General features: G+C 38.6%; 1 protein-coding gene and 1 pseudogene across 1 annotated transcript; one reads left to right on the plus strand and one right to left on the minus strand.

Moving 5' to 3' along the window:
- The first annotated feature begins 1,728 nt into the window (after nt 1-1,728).
- LOC115991341 (putative receptor-like protein kinase At3g47110) lies at nt 1,729-4,921 on the plus strand. Its single transcript, XM_031115046.1, has 3 exons — nt 1,729-3,656; nt 3,900-4,426; nt 4,548-4,921. The coding sequence occupies exons 1-3, from the start codon at nt 1,729-1,731 to the stop codon at nt 4,919-4,921; spliced, it is 2,829 nt and encodes a 942-aa protein (XP_030970906.1).
- Nucleotides 4,922-6,051: 1,130 nt separating this feature from the next.
- Nucleotides 6,052-20,446, minus strand: LOC115991342 (annotated as a pseudogene).
- Nucleotides 20,447-21,670: the final 1,224 nt, after the last annotated feature.

Genomic DNA, 21,670 nt, shown 5'->3' on the forward strand with positions numbered 1-21,670 from the left:
TTGACTAAAATTACACATGAAATGTTTCTTTAGTTATCACATAAAGGTTTAGAACAAGATAACTCCTAACATGCTTGAAACCAAACTTGTTTTTTCAAGTTTTGAATCATTTTTTTTTAATTTAATTAACTAAATGAAATATTTTTTACTCACTTTGGTATAAAATTTGAAACAAACATAATTTTGCTCTTTGTTTTTTAGGGGTGTGTATATATATATATATATATATATATATGCGTGGGGAGGATTGTCTTGACTAATATATTGGTGTTACAATTCGGTTCTCCAAACAAAAATTTCTGGCTCCAAGCATGCATTCCTCTGTTGAATTACTGTCAGTCGTTAACAATATGATAGAATAGAACCATTGAATTTGAATGAAAGAAGTGACCCAAAAGTGGCAATCTTCACAAAAATCAGAGAAAAGACTAGTGTTGCGGTTTCCATTGCGTGATTGGCTTACCTTTTTCCTTGTGTATGAGGAAAAATCGTAACATTCATATTAGTCGGTGCGATATGATCCGCTTACTTCACTATTCCCAATCTAAAATAGCGTTACCATTGCGTGATTGACTGATTGATTTACTTTTTCCCCATGTGTGCGGGGAAACTCTAACTAGTAACATTCACGTTAGTTGGTCCCACTCTATTCTACTTTCTCATCATTCAAGGCCCTAGTACTGCAACATTTCTACTGCTTCGACCACATTTAATCAAACACAACCCAGAACTCGCTCATTAAATTGAATTCATCTATTGGGATTAGGTAATAAAGATTTTGTGCTAGATTGTAAATTTCTTCTTATATATATATATATATATATATATTGATTGCCTTATTTGGAATGTGTCACCTCGCGCACAATAACTTTTCTTTTAAAGATGTCCTTAGTTTTTTTTTTTAGTTGGTTTGTCACTTTTATTACATCTTACATAATTATAATTAAAATTATTTGCTCAAACAATCAAAATACATCCTATTCATATTTGGATAAAAATACATATGTTAATGTCAAACATGTCATGATTATATCCATGACAAACAATTTAAAATTAAATAGTATGATTATGTTAATGACAAACATGTTATGGTTATTATATATCCATGACAAACAATTTAAAACTAAATAGTATAATTAAAGTTAGAAGAAGGTTGGTTTTAAAAAAAAAAAAAAAATTAGAAGAAGGTCGAATAAGCAAAAGTGAGGCTTTTTTTTTCACCAAACGTGTGAGACCAGACAAAAGTCACTCTAGTTCATATATAGCATAAAGGCTCCCTCCGTATAGTATTTAGAATCATTTTGTAATATATTCTGTGATATATTCCTAGTTCCAAACTTCCAATAATAACAATTTGAACTTCAGCAGCAAGAAATAAAAAATATAATAAAAATAAATTATTTGATGCCCAATGAGAGTAAACCGTAAAAAGAACGGAATTTGGACCATCTCTGGTAGAACCATTGAAATTGAACTAAAAAAATGAACCAAAAGTGGGAATCTGCACAAAAGGGAAAGACTAGACCAGTGTTGGCGTTACCATTACGTGATTGATTTACTTTTTTCCGTGATTGGCGTTAGTTGGTCCCTATCTATTCTACTTTCTCATCGCTCAACTCCCTAGTGCTGCAACATTTCTGTTCCTTCGACTTCATTTAGTCAAACACAACGCAGAACTTGCACGTTAAATAGAATCAGCAAGGAAGAGGATCTTATTCACTTGTAGCAATGAAAATGAGACTATTGTGCTCAATTCGCTTCCAAGCCATCCTTCTCTTGTTCTATGTAAAATCAACTCTTCCTGTTTTATCTAGCAATACCGGCACCTCTAGTTATTTTGGTGGGAATGAGACGGATTATCAGGCTTTGCTGGCCTTCAAGACAAAGATAACACAAGACCCTGGAAACCTTTTGAGCTCGTGGAATGATTCCCTCCATTTCTGCCAGTGGCAAGGTGTAAGATGCGGCCGCAAGCATAGAAGAGTCACTGTATTAAACCTTACGTCCAGAGGTTTGGTGGGTTCCTTGTCTCCATACATAGGCAACCTCAGCTTCATGAGGGTAATCGATCTCTCGAACAACATCATTGTAGGCAAGATTCATAATGAAGTTGGTCGTCTGTTCAGGTTGCAAGTATTGAGACTGTCTAACAACTTCTTCCAAGGAAAAATTCCTGCAAACCTTTCCCATTGCTCCAACCTCAAGTACCTTAAGGTCGGTAATAATAATCTTTCAGGGTCAATCCCAATGGAGTTCGCTTCTTTGACAAAGCTGGTGACATTCTCTGCTCACGTAAACAATCTCATGGGAGGAGTCCCACTTTTCATTGGAAACCTTAGCTCTCTCCAATCTTTATCTGTAGCCCATAATGTCTTGGGAGGACAGATTCCAAGTGCCTTAGGTCAACTAAGAAGCTTAGAATATCTTGGACTGAGTGAAAATAAACTCTCTGGTTTGATTCCTCCGTCTTTATATAATCTTTCATCTATAATTGTTTTCTCATTGGCTGCAAATGAGCTTAGTGGAAGTCTTCCCACAGACTTATTCCTCACCCTTCCCCATCTCCAATTGCTTCAAATTCCTAGAAACCAATTTACCGGATCTCTTCCAGCCTCATTATCTAATGCTTCAAAGCTACAGGACTTGGAAGTTCAAGTGAACAATTTTACGGGACAAGTTTCAATCAATTTTGGAGGCTTACAGCATTTGGAAGGGATATTAATTAATGGAAATAATTTAGGAAGCGGAGATGCTGATGAATTGGATTTCATTAAATCTCTAGTCAATTGTAGCCGATTGCAGAAAATGAGCCTCATGGGCAATCAATTCAAAGGTATGTTGCCAAATGTTTTGGGAAATCTTTCAACCCAACTTAAATTTTTTGATATCAGTAACAATCTATTTTTTGGGGAAATCCCTTCAGGGTTAGGTAATTTGATTAGCATGCTCCTCTTAGTGATGCATGGTAACAAATTCACAGGGACAATCCCAAGTGATATTGGTAATCTCCAAAAGTTACAACGATTATTTTTAAATAACAACAAACTTTCAGGAAGGTTACCAATTACCCTAGGAAACCTGTCTTCAGTGAGTGTCATGCTTTTTGAAAATAACAAATTGCATGGAACTATCCCATCAAGTCTAGGAAAGTGCAAAAATCTGAATTTGTTAGATCTATCTCAAAACAATTTTAGTGGCCCCATTCCAAAACAACTCTTAGCAATTTCCTCCTTGTCAATTTCACTTAATTTAGCTCGAAACTTTTTAATTGGATCATTACCATCAGAGGTTGGCAATCTTGTCCATTTAGCAAAATTGGACATATCTGAGAATAAGTTGTCTGGTGAAATTCCAAGCAGCCTTAGCTCCTGCACCAGCCTTGAGTACCTTTACATGGAAGGTAATTTCTTTCAAGGAGTAATTCCAACATCTTTGAGTACTTCAAGAGGTATCCAAGTTATGGATCTTTCTCGAAACAAGTTGTCGGGTCAAATTCCAAATTTCTTGGATACACTTTCCTTGAAGAATTTGAATTTATCCTTCAATGATTTTGAGGGAGAGGTTCCAACAAAAGGAGTTTTTGCAAATGCTAGTGCGCTATCAATTGTAGGAAATAAAAGGCTTTGTGGGGGCATATCTAAATTAAAGTTGCCTAGGTGCGTAACAAAAGAAAATAAGAAAATGAAGTGGCATCTTGCAATCAAAATTTTAGTTTCAATGGCTTGTGTGATTCTAGCAGTAACCACAGTATCATTTTTTTTATTTTACTGGCACAAAAATAAAAGAAAAGAAACCACTTCAGGATGTTACTTGAGAAAATCACTTCTCAGAGTGTCTTACCAAATGCTCCTTCAAGCAACTGATAGATTCTCTTCAGCAAATTTAATTGGTGTGGGTAGTTTTGGCTCAGTGTATAAAGGCATCCTTGGTGAGGAGGGTTCAATTGTTGCAGTCAAGGTATTAAATATTCAACGTAGAGGAGCTTCTAGGAGCTTCTTCTCAGAGTGTGAAACCTTGAAAAATATTCGTCATCGAAATCTTGTGAAGATCATAACGTCTTGCTCAAGTGTGGATTTTCATGGTAATGATTTCAAGGCTCTAGTTTTTGAGTTCATGCCCAATGGAAATCTAGAAAATTGGTTACATGATGTAGAAACAGATTTCAGGCAAGTAGAGATACAAAATTTGAACCTTCTTCAAAGAATAAACATTGCCATTGATGTTGCATGTGCACTCGATTATCTACATCACCATTGCCCAATGCCAGTTGTTCACTGTGATTTAAAGCCAAGCAACATTCTTTTTGACTATGATATGATTGCTCATGTTGGAGATTTCGGACTTGCAAAATTTCTTTTAGAACAAACAAATTCGAAGCAAAGTAGCTCAATTGGAATAAGAGGAACAATTGGGTACACTCCTCCAGGTAACAATTTACTGAAATTTCATTTGTTAACATATATTTTCCCACATTTAAGGTGATTACTTTTTGAGTTCCTAAATTTTAATGTGATTGTATTATCTATATCAAACATTTTGAATGGCAGAGTATGGTCTAGGAAGTGAAGTGTCAACCAAAGGAGATGTCTACAGTTATGGTATCTTATTGTTGGAGATAATAACAGGAAAGAGACCTACAGATGGTATGTTTGATGGAGGCTTGAATCTTCACAACTACACTAGCATAGCCTGGCCTAATCGTGTATTGGAGATTGCAGATCCAAAACTTTTAAACCATAATGATGAAGTAATTGGCAATCACAATTGTACCCCAACAAATAGAACGAATGAGTGTTTGATATCTATGGTGAAGCTTGGCCTGGCATGCTCTAAGGAGTTGCCTCAGGAACGATGGGACATTAGCAAGGCCATCTCTGAGTTGCAATTGGTCAGGGACATTCTTCTTGGCACTAGGATATAATGCAACATGCTTGGCCATACGGAAGGTGAAAAATCAAACTTTTCTATTGCAGGCTCATAAAGTTTTACAATGGAAGAAAGAATTGTTTGGCCTGCTTAATAAACATGCTTATGGTTTGTTGAGAAGTATTCTGCGTGGTTCTTATATTACTCATCTTACATATGTATATTATATGTGTGTAACTCCAAATAATTTCCTTCAAAGTTGTATTTGTGATTAAATTAATTGATATTATGCTTGGAAAAGTAATTATATATCTAATTTCAATTGCAGTTGTAATATTTTAAGCCAACATAAGATGTTTTTTTTGCACTTCCCGTTCCCATTACTAATTGTATGGAAAAAGTGGCAAAGTGAGATTCCAATCTGGTTGTCATTCTGATTACCTTAGCTATAGCGATGCAATTCACGTGACATAAGTAATGATGCTTTTATATATAAATATGATACAAATGATACCATGTTCACTGATATTTCTTATTGCAATATCAGTGAACATAGCCCTCCAAACTGAAGAGTGACTTATAGAAGGGATTTTGTCTATAATTATATGGATTGGAGGTAGGTTTATTATATATAAAAGAATATTTTATAGAGTACATTGATACAATTCTATCAGAGTGGGGTGTCAATTGAGCGAATTGATAGGTTGGGGGACATTGAAAATGAAGGAAAATTTTAGGATGGAAAAGTGTAATTTTGCCCAGAAATAAATAAAAAATTGAAAGATGAATTCCAAAGGAATAAGAAGAAAAACCTGACTAGTTTGGGTAGCTGCAGTTGCTAAATACTCACCGCTAGAAACAAGAAGTTAGCCATAATCAATTTAAGTCGACCATCACAATAAAATGTTGGAACTTAGTTAGTACATTAAAATTAGCTTACAGGAATTTAGAAGACAGGTATAAGAGAAGCAAGGAAATACTCTTACTTCCGTAAACTCAAGATTGACAAGATAGCTCAGGACCAAACGACATCAATAAGAATATGGAGAATTCTTAATGCGCTAATCCTTTGTATATGCTATGAGAAATAAATTTAAGGATGTGTCTTTCTGCATGCGGGTGTATATCTATGTATCCAAATATATATAATGTATTTGTTCATACATGGAGGAGGTGGCCTTTTTCTTTTCTTTTTTTCTACTTCTTACTTTCATTTCTTGGGTTGCTGCCCAATTGCTGTGTAATTTCTTCAAGGCATGGGAGATGAAACGTTTGAGTAAGAGGAAAGGAGACCCTTTTCACCTTTGGTGTCTTTCAATGCATATTTACCTAAAAGATTTGAAAGGAACCTGTGTTATGAAGAAGAGTGATTTTTGAAAATTTATTTTAATTTTATTTTCATTGAGAAGAACCTCCTCTAATGGCTTCTCATTTGTTCTCTATTTTTTTTTTTTTTTTCATTATGTTTATATACTAAATGAGTTGCACTTTTACTCACCTTTTGTTACATCTTAGTCAATATCAATATGAAAGATTGAGAGAAGCATCCCCATTTACTCAAACAACAAGCTGAAGGCCTTTTTATCATGTGCACTAGCTGAAGCATCCCCATATGAGAAATCTCACATACATTGCTGGAAATGGCAAATGACTAGCAGAAATTACAGTTGCTCTACAATATTCAGTACTGATCTTCTACCTTTTCAGTCAAAAAAAAAAAAAAAAAGTACTGATCTAGCATACTGAGGAACCTGTCATTGAACATAAACAACTGTAATAATATTGATATTGTGTGACTCAAAAGAAAACAAAACATAGAGAATAATGAGAAAGTGAATTAGAATTATACAGAAAATCCAATCTCAATGCAGTGCACACTTTCAAGATCTATGTTTTCAACTTAATTAGAATAGCTTCCAAATAAGGTAGTGGGAAGAAAGGAAGGCAGATGTTTACCTCTAACAAGGTTGGAATACTGCATCGAACGACATTACAGATGACACCCCCATTTGATTGATCTCGGCACTCAAATTTTTGAAATATTTGCCCAACCTAGCTCCACATTCATGCAGAAACCAATTGCAGAGAACAATGTTTTAGGGGGAAAAAACAGAGATAAAGGAAATAACAAATCTAGTGATGGACATTTCACATACACCTAGACATAGAATAAGCCAGTGTACATAAATTTTAGACATGAGATGCTTAAAAAAAAAAAAAAAAGGCATCTTCTGGCAGATAATGATCCATAAAAACTGCCCTCAGGCAAGTTATTTTCAACATTCTTCAAGCCTCTTCATGTATAATGATTTCTGGAAATAAACATTTCATGACTAAAAGAGGGGATGCATAACTAAGAGCAATACAGTGTTCAGAAATATAGCTGAAGGCATTGCTTATAAGTTATATCAAAAGAAGAAAAACCTGAAAGAAAGGAAGTCTAGCGGCAGCTTCGAAAGAATGAGAACATCAGGGGCAGAAGTATACTGCAGGCGCCATGTCCCATCCAACTTTACAAGATCAATTGGCAAACCCATGTTATAACCCTCCACACTCACCTGCCAATTATAAACATTTCATTAGTTATATTTGAACAAATTCACTTTTACATACCTCTTCCTCCTTTTAATCAAGTGAACATTCCATGTAGAATATAGAATCAATAAGCACAAGCATGAAGCAAACAAATATACTGGAGTAAAACCATACAAGAGCCTCCTCAATGGAAGAGCGTTGGTCAGCAGTTACGACAAGTCCTCATTTTGTCTCTTGGATAGCTCTCAATAAATCATGCTTTTTGATCTCTACAACAAATTCAGATGCCTAAAAGACCAAACAAAGTCAATAATTATGCAAAACAATGACTAAATATGAAAAAATACATGGGAAAATATACTTTTCCACTCTAAACCTTCAACCCATTTACAGTGTCCCTCAAACTATAAATTTGCTCAATTCACACCCCAATTTGATATAACTGTATCAATGTGACCCAATCTATCTAAATTGAGCATTAAATTGAGACAAAAATGGACATGCGAGCCACTGCACCACCCTACATTCTCATTCATGAATAATGCCTAAACGACCCTCACTAGTTGCAATGTAAGACTACCATTTCAATCTCATTTAACACAGATTTACATGGTATAGGGTACATTGATACAATTCTGTCAAATTGGGGTGTCAATTGAGCAAATTGATAGTTTGGGGAACATTGAAAATGAAGGAAAAGCTTAGGATGGAAAAGTGTAATTTTTTCCAGAAATAAATAAACAATTGAAAGATGAGTTCCAAAGGATTAAGAAGAAAAACCTGACTGGTTTGTGTTAGGATCATTTGTTGTAATGCAGTGTAACTCAATTACTGCATAATTGTTGTATGAGTGCTTTAGTGTTGTAGTTGACCATAGTTGGTGAGGCAGGGTTAGTTAGGTCTGTGGTGTGACTAATGGCAGTTAAGGGTAGTTAGTTGGTTAGTGTGGGCTGTGCAAGTGTGGGCTGTACAATTGGTTAGTGTGGGTTGTGCAAAGTTGTTAGAAGTAACAGATCATGTATAAAGGATATGGGTAGGACTGAAGGACATTTCAGGCAATTGGTTAATGAATTGTATCATTCTTTCTCTATCTCAGTCTCTCCATTCCCTATCTCTTCTATCTCTCTCTATTTCCCTGTTTCTGTATTCTTGTTCTAGAGGTGAAGCTGTCCTCTAATTCAGCAATTACTCATAGAAGCCATTGTTAATCCTTACAATTTGGTATCAGAGCAGGCTTTCCTTATCATCCATGACAGAAACACATGCTACAGCTGAACCAATGAAGCTATTGCTTCGCTTAGAACCACCACTAATCATCATCCCAAAGAATTCCAGGAGATGCGAACTATACAAGAAATTCATACAAGAACTCTGAATGAGATGAGCCAACAGTTGAATATGGTTTTACAAAAATTAAGTTCTTTTGATCAAGGTTCACAAGGGTTCCAATCTTAGAGAATTGGAGAGAATACGAACCCCAATTCTGGCTTTGCGTTGTTACCGGTATCTCGTCCCATGAAATTGGAATTTCCAAGATTCTTTGTGGAAGATCTTGTGAGTTGGGTATACAAGGCTAATCAATATTTCAGATATTACAAGACCCCCATTGGAGAAAAGTTGATGTTAGCTTCATTTCATGTGGAAGGTGAGGCTCTGATTTGGTTCCAAGAAGGTGAGGAAACAGGGGTGTTTAGTGATTGGGATTCTCTAATTCAAGCTTTGCATGTAAGGTTTGGCACCACTGCATATGATGACCTCATGGAAACACTAACAAGATTGAGGCAGACGTCTACTGTGGCAGTGTATAAGGCCCAATTCGAAGTTTTGTCAAACAAAATCAAGGACTTTCATCTTCACATAAACTGAGTTGCTTTCTCAATGGGTTGAAGGATGAGATCAGACTCCCTGTACGAATGCTCAATCCTTAGTCTAAATAAGGCTTTTGGGTTATCCAAGATTCAAGAGGAGTACAATTGGAGCTGTAAGAAGAGTTTCAAGAATCAATTGGAACCAGGTAAGTCCTCGATTTTAGGTCCACCTCCTAAAGTACCAACATTGACAGACACTAAGAACCATAGGTTGCCAATTAAAAGAATATCTCCTGCCCAAATAGAGGAAAGGAAGAAAAAGGGTTTATGTTACAATTGTGATGAGAAATGGGGTTCGGGTCATAAGTGTAAAAATGCTATGCTATTTCTTCTTGATTGTGTGGAGTTTATGCCTAATGTTAATTCAGGAGTGCAATGAGGGTGATGGGTAAAGTTAAGCATAAATTTGTGGTGATTTTGATAGATTCAGGCAGCACACATAACTTTGTTGATGTTTCACTATTCTCCCAGTTGCATATTCCTGTGGATAGTACACAAATATTGGAGGTAAAGGTTGCTAATGGTGAGCTTCTTAGAACTCATGGCTTGTGCAAAGATGTTCCTATTGTATTGCAGGGTCACCAATTTCTGATCCAACTGCATGTTTTGCCTATCGGAGGGTGTGACTTGATCTTAGGGATTTAGTGGTTGAGTACCCTTGGGGTTATCCAATGGGACTTCAAGTGCTGACCATGTGTTTCCTGTATGGCCAAAGGTCTATGCTTCTCCATGGTTTGAAGGGAGCAAGTGGTAATCACATTCAAGATGGGGTTCATTTCTTGAAGGAACCTATAAAGAGGGGCTTGGTCTTACAGATTTCTGATTCCATTAGTTGTACAGTGCTATTCAGATTCCTAACCAGGTGACTGCCTTGCTTAAGGACTTTGAGGAAATCTTGCTACCCCTGTTGGCTTACCTCCCATTAGGGGGCATGAACACTAAATCCAGCTCAAGGAAGGTGCCCAAGCTATCTACCAAAGACCATACAGGTACCCCTTTTATCAGAAAAATGAAATTGAGAAGATAGTCAAGGAATTGTTGGCTATAGGTTCAATTAGACATAGTTGCAATCCATTTGCATCTCCTATTCTGCAAGTTAGGAAGGTTGATGGTTCATGGAGAATGTGCATTGATTATAGAGCTTTGAATCAAGAGACTATTAAAGACAAATACCCTATTCCTGTCATTGATGAGTTGTTAGATGAGTTGGGAGGGGCTTGTGTGTTTTCTAAGTTGGATTTGAGGTCTGGTTACCATTAAATCAGAATGAAGGAAGAGGATATACCCAAAACTACCTTTAGGACACATGATGGGCATTATGAACTCTTGGTTATGCCTTTTGGCTTGACCAGTGCCCCCTCTACCTTCCAATCTTTGATGAATGCTATTTTTAGGCCTTTTTTGAGGAAGTTTGTCCTTGTTTTTTTTTTTATGAAATATTGGTCTACAGCAAGACTCTTTCTGATCATATTGGTTATCTTAGATTAGTTTTGGAAACATTGGCCAAGCATCAGCTCTATGCTACACAGTCCAAATACATGTTTGCTTGTGATGAGGTGGAGTACCTTGGACGCCTTATTTCTAGAGAGAGAGTTAGAACTGACCCTAAGAAGACTGCTGCTATGCAACAATGGCCAATCCATAAAGATGTGAAGGCCTTGAGAGGGTGCCTTAGATTGACTGGGTACTACAGGAAGTTTGTAAAAGGTTATGGCCAAATTGCAGCTCCTTTGACTGCACTTTTGAAAAATGATTCATTTGTTTGGACTTTAGAAGCTGCCATTGCTTTTCAAAGGCTTAAGGAAGTTGTTTCTTGCCCTCTAGTCTTGGCCTTGCCTAATTTTACCAAATCTTTCATTGTAGAGTGTGATGCTTCTGGTTTGGGTCTTGGAGCTGTCTTGATGCAAGACCACAGACCTATTGCTTATCACAGCCAGGCCTTGAAGGGAAGTAAGCTTCCTCTCTTCACTTATGAGAAGGAGTTATTAGCCTTGGCGGTGGCAGTGAAGAAATGGAGACATTACCTGTTAAGTAGGCCTTTTGTTATTAAGACTGACCATCATAGTCTTAAATACCTGTTGGAGCAGAGGGTGGGTACACCAGCCCAGCAAAAGTGGATTTCTAAACTATTGGGGTATGCTTTCATAGTGGAGTATAAGCAGGGTAAGGAGAATGTGGTTGCTAATGCCCTTTCTAGGAGGCAATGTGGTGATGCTGCAATTCCTTGTTCTGATTTAACTAAGTCTGAAGTTTTGGTTCTTGCTGCAAGTGGCTCATGTAATTCTGAGGCTTATGATTCTTCTAAAGGTACTTTATGTATTATATCCTTTCCCACTCCTGCTTGGCTGTCTAATCTCAAGAGCAGCTATGATTCTGATCCCAAGATGAAGGCAATTTTGTAGAATGTTCAGTCAGGTTCCAACAGTTCTCTTGGGTTTACCTTCTGCAATGGCCTGTTATTTTACAAAGGTAGATTGTATTTGGGAGGCTCTAATAAGGATTTGAAGACTATGGTGTTGTAGCAGGTGCATGACAGCCCTTTGTTGGGGGGGGGGGGGGGGGGTGCATTCTAGTTGCCTCAAGACCTTGCATAGGCTTCAAAAAGACTTCTATTGGTCTGGGTTAAGGTAGGACTTGAAACAGTATGTGAAAGAGTGTGATACTTGTCAGAAATTGAAGCATGAGACTTGTTTCCCTGCTAGACTGTTGCAACCTTCACCCATTCCTGAGAAGCCATGGTTGGGCATGGACTTTGTTGAAGGTTTGCCTAAGTCCCATTTGAAGTCTGTGGTGTTTGTGGTAGTGGATAGACTCTCCAAATATACTCATTTTATGGCTCTTTCCCACCCTTACACTGCTGCCAACGTTGCTAATCTTTATCTGTACTTTGTGTTCAAGTTGCATGGTATGCTATCTACTATTGTTAGTGATAGAGATCCCATATTTACCTCTCTTTTTTGGAAGGAATTAATGAAGTTACAAGGTGTTTCATTAGCCATGTCTTCTGCTTATCACCCTCAGTCTAATGGCCAAACTGAGGTGGTGAACAAGAGCTTGGAGCATTATCTAAGGGCTTTTGCAGCTGACAAGCCTAGTACTTGGGTGGAGTGGCTGCCCTTAGTAGAATTCTAGTCCAATACCAACTTCCATACCTCCATCAAGATGACACCCTTTGAAGCTTTGTATGGATATCCTCCTCCAAGGGTTCTAGACTATGTGGTTGGTACTACAAGAGTTGATGCAGTGGATTTGATGTTAAAGGACAGACAACAGATTCTGTCTTTGCTCAAGCTAAACTTGGGTGCTACTCAAGAACGTATGAGGTGGTTTGCCAATCAAAAAAGGGTGGAAAGGTCCTTTGCAGTAGGGGATTGGGTATACTTAAGATTGCAGCCTTATAAGCAGACTTCAGTGCACAATAAAAAGCTTGGTAAGCTTGCTTCAAGGTACTATGGGTCATTTCAAGTGATTCAGAAGGTTGGAGAAGTCTCATACAAGTTAGATTTGCCTCTTGGTTCCTTGATTCACCCAGTGTTTCATGTGTCCAACCTTAAGGCTAAATTGGGCAATCAATTGGTACCTAGACCCACTCTACCTGCTGTGAATGCTGATTTGGTAGTGTCCCTGAACCTGTGATGGTTTTGGATAGGAAATCAATCCAGCTGAGGAGCAGGACTGTGACTCAAGTGTTAGTGCTGTGGCAAGGGGAAAGCAAGGAAGATGCTACTTGGGAAGTGCTATATTACTTGCAAGCTAGGTTCTCTCACCTTGGGCAAGGTGCTTTTGGGGGGGGGGGGGGGGGGGGGGGGGAACAATTGTTAGGATCATTTGTTGTAATGCAGTGTAACTCAATTACTGCATAATTGTTGTATGAGTGCTTTAGTGTTGTAGTTGACCATAGTTGGTGAGGCAGGGTTAGTTAGGTCTGTGGTGTGACTAATGGCAGTTAAGGGTAGTTAGTTGGTTAGTGTGGGCTGTACAGTTGGTTAGCGTGGGCTGTGCAAAGTTGTTAGAAGTAACAGACCATGTATAAAGGATACGGGTAGGACTGAAGGACATTTCAGGCAATTGGTTAATGAATTGTATCATTCTTTCTCTATCTCAGTCTCTCCATTCCCTATCTCTTCTATCTCTCTCTATTTCCCTGTTTTTGTATTCTTGTTATGGAGGTGAAGCTGTCCTCTAATTCAGCAATTACTCATAGAAGCCATTGTTAATCCTTACAGTTTGGGTAGCTGCAGTTGCCAAACATGGAGAAGTTCTCTTAGAGTACAGATTTCTATGAAGGGCAGAGCTAAAAGGCTTAACCTCATAGATGGCTCTGTTTCCTTTTGGTGGATACAATGGAGGCACAAAAGCCAAAATCCATATCTTTAAAGAATACAAATACATATACCAAACAAATCATACTATGAATAATAAGTTGATATTAAACTCAGAACAAACTCAATTGAATGAAAATAAGCTCATTGACATCCCAATTAGATTGGCTCTATGGCCAGTATGGGATTCAAATTATATAACTCACAAAAATCATAATACTAACATTCAGACAATGAGCCAATTGAATTGCATGGACTGAATCATGAAATCCCAGTGTGAATGGATCAAAACCCAGTTTAGCATTCAAACTAACTAGTCCAATGGGACTCACATCACATGTAAAGCTCACAAACAAATACAAGGGTGTCAAAATTTCAATGAATAATTTGCTAATCTGCAAGCAAAAAACATTGTTTTGAAATTTGGGTCAATAATTTAAAATTTTTTATTAGTAAAAAGAACGAGAACATACCTGACAAGATTTTAGTCGAAAAGATTGGTGTCAGGTCAGCACTGTTATATACAGTTAAGGGTAGTTTAGTTCAGTTAAGTAAAGTCTTATCACTTCTGGGTTTTACATGTACAATAGAACTGGTGGTTGTTCTGAGATTGGAGGGGGTGGGACCCACTATTATTATTATTTTTAAAGCAGGTATGTAAAGGGAAAAGTGGAGCAAGTCGGGTCGGGTAAATTATCCACCGTCAATAATAGCTATTTCTCTGCATATATTGAACCTACTCCCCAAAGCAAGTCTTAAATATTGGACCAAACACAAAGAACTGGAAAAGGAGGGTGATTTCTTGGTTTTATGTAACTAATCAATTTTTATTTTATTTTATTTTTTAATTCGTGCCATCCTTGCAAAAGCAATGCTAATTTTCTTTGTATCCTTCCAATTTTTTCAAACATCAAAAGGACGAGTTGTAAAGTTCTTGGCTTAATATTTGTTTTTAATTATTTCATAAGGGTGTGGCAAAAAAAAAAAAAAAAAAAATTATTTCATAAGGGAGTCTACACTAAGTTCTCTGTAATGTTTTAGGGAATTTTGGACATTTTTTCCATGATAGTAGGGGGGAGGTACAATTGTGTTGCATTAAATTTTAGACTAGCCGAAGTATGCAATTTAGAGCCCTATGTTTGGATTGGGCCAACGAGACTAGGTTTTACTTGGATTGACGCCTTTGGGCCTACTAGGTTTGAGTTGTGCAATTTCACTTCAATTTTTTTTTTTTTTTTTTTTTAGAAGAAAGTTCACTACTATTTTCAACGAAGAAACGTGTATTTCGACTTTTCGGTTACTTGTTTAGCATAAATAGGAAACTAGTTAATATAAGATTTCATTATTTTAAAGTTTTGCTCCAAATTACATTAGAAGAATTTTCTCTAACTCATTAAGTTGTTATTTATAAAACTATAAATGTGTATTATATATGTAATTGCAAATATTAGTAAATTAATTTAAGTCGAAATAGAAAAAAGTGTAGAAAGTACCATAATTAATTTAATTATAATTTTTATAGAAAATATAAAATCTAATTTAATTAGAACTGTTTAGTATTAGGTTGTTTATCCAAAAAGACAACATGTTTTATTTAACGCTAAAGACCAAAATACAAAATTTATATTTGAATGCTAACCTGAATAACTATAGGCTTTCAAACTCCTTCAATTTTGTATAGATATTTATATCATACATTATACATTATAGATTAGAATGATTCTACGATAAAATGTAGGCTTTCACAAGTTATTAACGTAAATGTTTGTTTGGAGAAGCTTATTTTCATTCATTTATTTTGTTTATCGTGCAAAAATTTAAAATCTACAATTTTATGGTAAGTATTGTAGGGACACAATTTTTAACGACCCAAGGATGACGTTGGGCTCGTATGTAAAGGGTCCGAACAATATGATTTGTAGAGAGTGGGTTTGGAAAGGCTAGCCCTTAGTCGCCGAGTGGCGGTCTAGTCCTAATTGTATAGGAACTCATACAAAGGTTGGTTTGGCCGGAACAGCCAGGCTTTACATCGATATAACTTTAAGAGTCTGGTTCCTCAGATTTAGTCCGAGTAACCTTCTCCCCTTTTTCCTTCTTGGCTCAGCTCTCTTTCCCTTTTATACTAGTATTTTCTTCCCGTTCTTCACCTACGTGTCCGTTTCTCCTTGTTTGGGGCAGTTACTCGTCTTATCAATCCATACGTCAGAGTGGTTGGGAAAAGCTGGATAGCATGGTATGAGTATGGGTTTGTCAGGCGTGGGCTCCGCATTAAGGTGTTGGCAGCTTTCTCCCTTGTGCTGCTCTTGTACTGAATTTGTCATTTTCCTCAGGCGTTTTTGTGAGATGTTGGACGTGAGGTCGTCCTCGGCCACATCCTTGGACCTTCAAGGAGCTTTCATCGAGCGTCCTCAGCAGCAGGGCTTATCGGACTGGGCTTTGGGCCCTTAACACCAAGTGGGCTGGGACTTCAGATTTCAGGCCCCACAATAGCCCCTCAAAATCCTGCTGCCCGACTTTATTGTTGGGGAGGAGGGTTTTGGTAACGTTAGGCCCAAACCATAACTTGCCCAGCTCCGCATTTCATTGATATCGAGGTTGCTGTTCTAGCCTGGGGAGCACGCCAAGGCGTGAGGCATCTCTCTAGATTTTCTCAGGCGGCATCCTTGACGCTTCAGTGTTCAAGGCCCGCCATTAATATGCTTCCTTCACGAGGTTATTCAAACCTCGTGGTTGCAGATGGCGTCGGAAATTGTGCCAAGACTATCTTGTCTGTAGCACTTATTGGAAACTTGCGCGGATTGAATGCCACTGGTCTGCTCCCTATATAAATAGGGTAAGGGACTACTCCTTGTGCATATAAACCCCTATGCTCTTTTTAAAATCATAATCCTTCTTCCATAATCACAATCTCCACATCCGATACTATCCACCTTTAGTATAATATGTTTGAGGCTCGGATGTGGGTGAAGGAGCTACACCCGCCACAGAGGCACCGGACCCTTCCAAGACTTAAGGTGGTGTGGTCTGGGCAAGGGAGGCACAGGTTTAAGGTATCCTCCCGCTTGGATATGGCAGGAACGGTACCCCCACCTCTTTCAGTCAAAATCCGAAACAGGTTCTGGTCATACCAGATTTTTGGTGTGTCAGAAGAAAGGTTTTCCACCATCAGCGCCGTCTGCGATACCGCAGGCGTGGTTCCGTGGAGGCTCATCAACTTCCGATTCCCTGCACCTTTTCTTCAGCAAGGTTAGCCTCGAGTTGGACTCCCGACACCTTTTCTTCAACGGTGCCGACCCGAAGTCGGACTCTTTTGCTGCCTGAGTTATAGGCATGTAAAAGTAAAAGTATTGAGGAATGGCTCCCCTAGACGAAGTTTTAAAGCGGCAGCACATCTCTCCCCTGCACCGAGGAATGGCTCCCCTAGACGAAGTTTTAAAGCGGCAGCACATCTCTCCCCTGCACCTATTCTTCGGCTTTTTCTTAATTCCCTTGTTTTTTTTTTTTTTTTTTTTTTTTTTTTGTTTTGTTTTGTTTTGTGTAGTTAGTTTCAGTATGAGCTTATTTGAGCTCTTTCAATGTACGCTGTACTGTTTCTTTGTCTTAATAAAAAATGAAATTATTTCTTTTTAAATACTTTTCCTTTCTGCAACAATTATTTTGGGCATGGGTGTGCTACATGTGTGCTTTCCTTTGATGATACTTAGAGCAGGAAACCTTGAAACAGAAACCTACTAATTCTAGTTTATCGATATTATCAGGCATAATAAAGATAATTCCCAGTAAATTAAAAATCATAAAACTAACCGGGATAATGGCTGAGTGCTTCGTAATGCAGGCAAGGCGACCGTCCGAGAACGATAAACTCTAAATAATTCATACGAGAGGGTAGCCGAGCAGTGAGGGACTTCTACTCTGTTTTTGGCAACATATTGCCCTATATATTGCATCAATCCTCTTGGTATTGAGGATCCGAGGATAAACCGGGGAATCCATGTGGTTTAGGGATTAGCCCAACTATCAATGGGGAATTCTCCTCGGATAGATTCTAATGTCCATGTAACGTCCAGGTCATGCCCAAACCCATGTTGTCTCTTCTAGGTAGTTGGTTTCCCAATAGGCTTGAGTCCGAGGACCATGCAAGGCCTTAGTTCTGTCCAAAACTTGTAAGTTTTCTTTTGAGTACTTGGTTTCCCCATAGGCTTGAGTCCGAGGACCATGCAAGGCCTTGGTTATGTCCAAAACTTGTAAGTTTTCTTTTGAGTACTTGGTTTCCCCATAGGCTTGAGTCCGAGGACCATGCAAGGCCTTGGTTCTGTCCAAAACTTGTAATTTTTCTTTTGAGTACTTGGTTTCCCCATAGGCTTGAGTCCGAGGACCATGCAAGGCCTTGGTTCTGTCCAAAACTTGTAATTTTTCTTTTGAGTACTTGGTTTCCCTATAGGCTTGAGTCCGAGGACCATGCAAGGCCCTGGTTCTGTCCAAAACTTGTAATTTTTCTTTTGAGCACTTGGTTTCCCCATAGGCTTGAGTCCGAGGACCATGCAAGGCCTTGGTTCTGTCCAAAACTTGTAATTTTTCTTTTGAGTACTTGGTTTCCCCATAGGCTTGAGTCCGAGGACCATGCAAGGCCTTGGTTCTGTCCAAAACTTGTAATTTTTCTTTTGAGTACTTGGTTTCCCCATAGGCTTGAGTCCAAGGACCATGCAAGGCCTTGGTTTTGTCCAAAACTTGTAAGTTTTTCTTTTGAGTAGTTTTTTCTCTGTATTTATTTGTTTTTCGAAGGTCAGCCCCTAAACCATGGCGGGGAGAGTTGGCTTGAGGCCGGAAGCCCCTAGGGCTGCCCGCGCCATTGGCACTGCAAGGCGTAGCCCCTAGCAGAAGTTTATGTCGGAGCAACAACTGTATGTCGCCGGAGATGGAGGAAACCCCGCGAACCTCTACTTGCTAGAGAGTTGACTCCACCACCACCTGGGCCAATGCGCAAGCCTTCCCACAGACGGCGCCAATTGTAGGGACACAATTTTTAACGACCCAAGGATGACGTTGGGCTCGTATGTAAAGGGCCCGAACAATATGATTTGTAGAGAGTGGGTTTGGAAAGGCTAGCCCTTAGTCGCCGGGCGGCGGTCTGGTCCTAATTGTATAGGAACTCATACAAAGGTTGGTTTGGCCGGAACAGCCAGGCTTTACATCGATATAACTTTAAGAGTCTGGTTCCTCAGATTTAGTCCGAGTAACCTTCTCCCCTTTTTCCTTCTTGGCTCAGCTTTCTTTCCCTTTTATACTAGTATTTCCTTCCCTTTTATACTAGTATTTCCTTCCCGTTCTTCACCTACGTGTCCGTTTCTCCTTGTTTGGGGCAGTTACTCATCTTATCAATCCATACGTCAGAGTGGTTGGGAAAAGCTGGATAGCATGGTATGAGTATGGGTTTGTCAGGCGCTGGGCTCCGCATTAAGGTGTTGGCAGCTTTCTCCCTTGTGCTGCTCTTGTACTGAATTTGTCCTTTTCCTCAGGCGTTTTTGTGAGATGTTGGACGTGAGGTCGTCCTCGGCCACATCCTTGGGCCTTCAAGGAGCTTTCATCGAGCGTCCTCAGCAGCAGGGCTTATCGGACTGGGCTTTGGGCCCTTAACACCAAGTGGGCTGGGACTTCAGATTTCGGGCCCCACAAGTATTGTCAAAGGAATGAGAAACTAGAATAAAATCTACAATTCTTCTCAAGACAGGAATAAAATCAACAATATTTAAAATTATTAAAATAAAAAAAAAAAGATACACTTTTGAATGTAATAAAAACATGTTACGCGCCTCATAGAATTGAAATCTTAAGCATTTACTAATTCAAAGGTACTTAGTACTTGATGCTTCTTGTAGCTTTTCTTTTTTAACTAAATTGGACAAAATGCCTGAATTGAATATATTTGAAACTTGGAGAATTCAATTGAGCAAAAGTAAAGTTAAAGAATTAAAATGAATTTTCAGCCAAACTTAAATACTGCAATTTGCATTTTAGCAAAAAACTAACATACGACAGACATATCATAATTAAATACAAGAAAAACAATTTAAAATTAAATAATATGATTATGTAACATGTCATGATTATATCCATCATAAAAAAATTAGAATTAAATAGTATGATTATGTTAATGACAAACATGTCATAATTATACTTGTCGATCCAGTCTATGAGCTGGCGCAAGCTGGTGACAGGCTTTTCCGTTAGAGACTTTCTCAAACCATGCTCGGTTGGGAGACCGCTCTTGGAGGTGCTGATGGTGATGTCATCAAAGTTATCCTCTATCTCATTGTACATCTCCTAGTATCTATCCAAGTATGCTTTCAAAGTCTCCCCTTCTTGCATGGACAAAGACAGCAAAGAATCCAAGGGTCGAGGAGCTCTGCTTCACGTGATGAAGCGAGAGCCAAAGGCCTGGGTGAGTTGTTTAAAGGAATCTATTGAATTTGGCTTCAGACCATCAAACCATCTCATTGCCACTAGTCCCAAGCTAGACGGAAATACCTTGCACATCAAAACCTCGTTTTTGGAATGGACAGTCATTCTCTGTTTAAACGGGCTTACATGCTCTGTGGGGTTCATTCGACCATTGTACATGGTGAAATTGGGTTGATGGAATTGCCGAGGGAGCTTAGCCCCTTCAATCTTATGTGTGAAGGGTGATTTAGAGATCTGATCTAAGGTCTTGCTCATGGCATCGTTTACTAGGCCTTTACGAGATGGACTTTTGTGTCTGCACCTATAGTGGTGCTCCTCCTCGTAAGAAAAGGTCTCACTCGATGGGGTTCTTGACCTTCGCTTATAATTGTCATCCCCCTCATCATTGGAGGACATATCTAAACTGGAAGGGGACCGCTTTCGTTGCGCATGACATAGTCTCTTTTTTAAGTCATCAATCTCTCGCTGCAGGGCTTTATTATTGTCTTGCCTTTGGGACATATGACTTCCCACCCTAGAATGGCTTCTACTTGTATGGGTAGTACGCATGCTACCCTCTCGATATCTCTCTCGATCCCTTTCCTGTTCAAGGTTAAGGAAATTGTCCTACCATTGTGAACCTGCAGGTTCCATTTGATATGGACCTGCTTGGTGTGAACCTGATCCCACCATGCTTAACCGTTGCACTCGTTGAGGCACAAGTTCTTCTCATAGACGGCGCCAATTGTAAGGTCACGATTTGAGGCCTAATCCCAAAATGTATGGAATCTTGGTCCAATGAGCCCAATACAATAAATTTGTAGAGAATGGGTCAAAGAACTAGGTCCTAATGAGTTGGACAACGGCTAGTATTGAATTGCATGACGATCAAACACAAATAAAGGATGCTAATATCAATAAACTTTCAGTCCGAGGAGGTTAAATCTGTATATAATGATCACTCTAGAATATCAGAATAGTTCAGATTGCTATACTATTTTTTCTCTCTCCTTCCCGATCCCTATCTCATAAAGGGTCTCTCACATTATACAGCCCTCTTTGGGCCATCTTGATCCTACACTTGTTGATCATCTGAGTCTCTGCTTGAGTGCCCATCCCATCAAAAACACCCTTCCAGCCGTCTGTGAGTTGCGATAGCCAAGACAACATTGTTCAAAGCCTTCTCCACATAAATGCGGCCAGAAAAGTAGCTGCAATGCATTTAATGCGGTGGTAGCAGCTTTTCCTTAGATATTTCGTGTTTCCTTCTTCCTTGTATGTTTATAAGGCACATTTCTATTGCTAGAGCCTTTTGGAGGGTCCTTCTAATTGCTAGAGTACACATTTGAGCTACATTCATCGCATCCGATGAGGTATTCCTCCTCAGATCACCTTCCATATATTCCCTGCTTATGAGACTTTAACTGGGTATCTCTTAACAACCATTTGCCTCTTTTCAGACTTGTCAATTGTCCCGGGTGAAGCTCAAAGCCCAATATATGATCTTGGGCCCTTATCCCTACAAGAGTAAATCATAAAAAGAATGCATTTTGGACCAAAGTCGCATTCTTCACAAAATACAGACTAGAACGAGGAAACTGTGACGTTTCACATTAGTTGGTTCAATATGATCCAAATCTA

Source organism: Quercus lobata, chromosome 5 (genome assembly GCF_001633185.2).
Source record: "Quercus lobata isolate SW786 chromosome 5, ValleyOak3.0 Primary Assembly, whole genome shotgun sequence".
NCBI classification, from domain to species: Eukaryota; Viridiplantae; Streptophyta; class Magnoliopsida; order Fagales; family Fagaceae; genus Quercus; species Quercus lobata.

Bases quoted from the DNA above. Each gene is read 5' to 3' on its own strand.
- LOC115991341 (XM_031115046.1), top strand. From the start codon at position 1,729: ATGAAAATGAGACTATTGTGCTCAATTCGCTTCCAAGCCATCCTTCTC. The intron at 3,657-3,899 runs GTGCGTAACAAA...TGGTGTGGGTAG, and splicing joins TCTAAATTAAAGTTGCCTAG to TTTTGGCTCAGTGTATAAAG. The intron at 4,427-4,547 runs GTAACAATTTAC...TTTGAATGGCAG, and splicing joins AATTGGGTACACTCCTCCAG to AGTATGGTCTAGGAAGTGAA.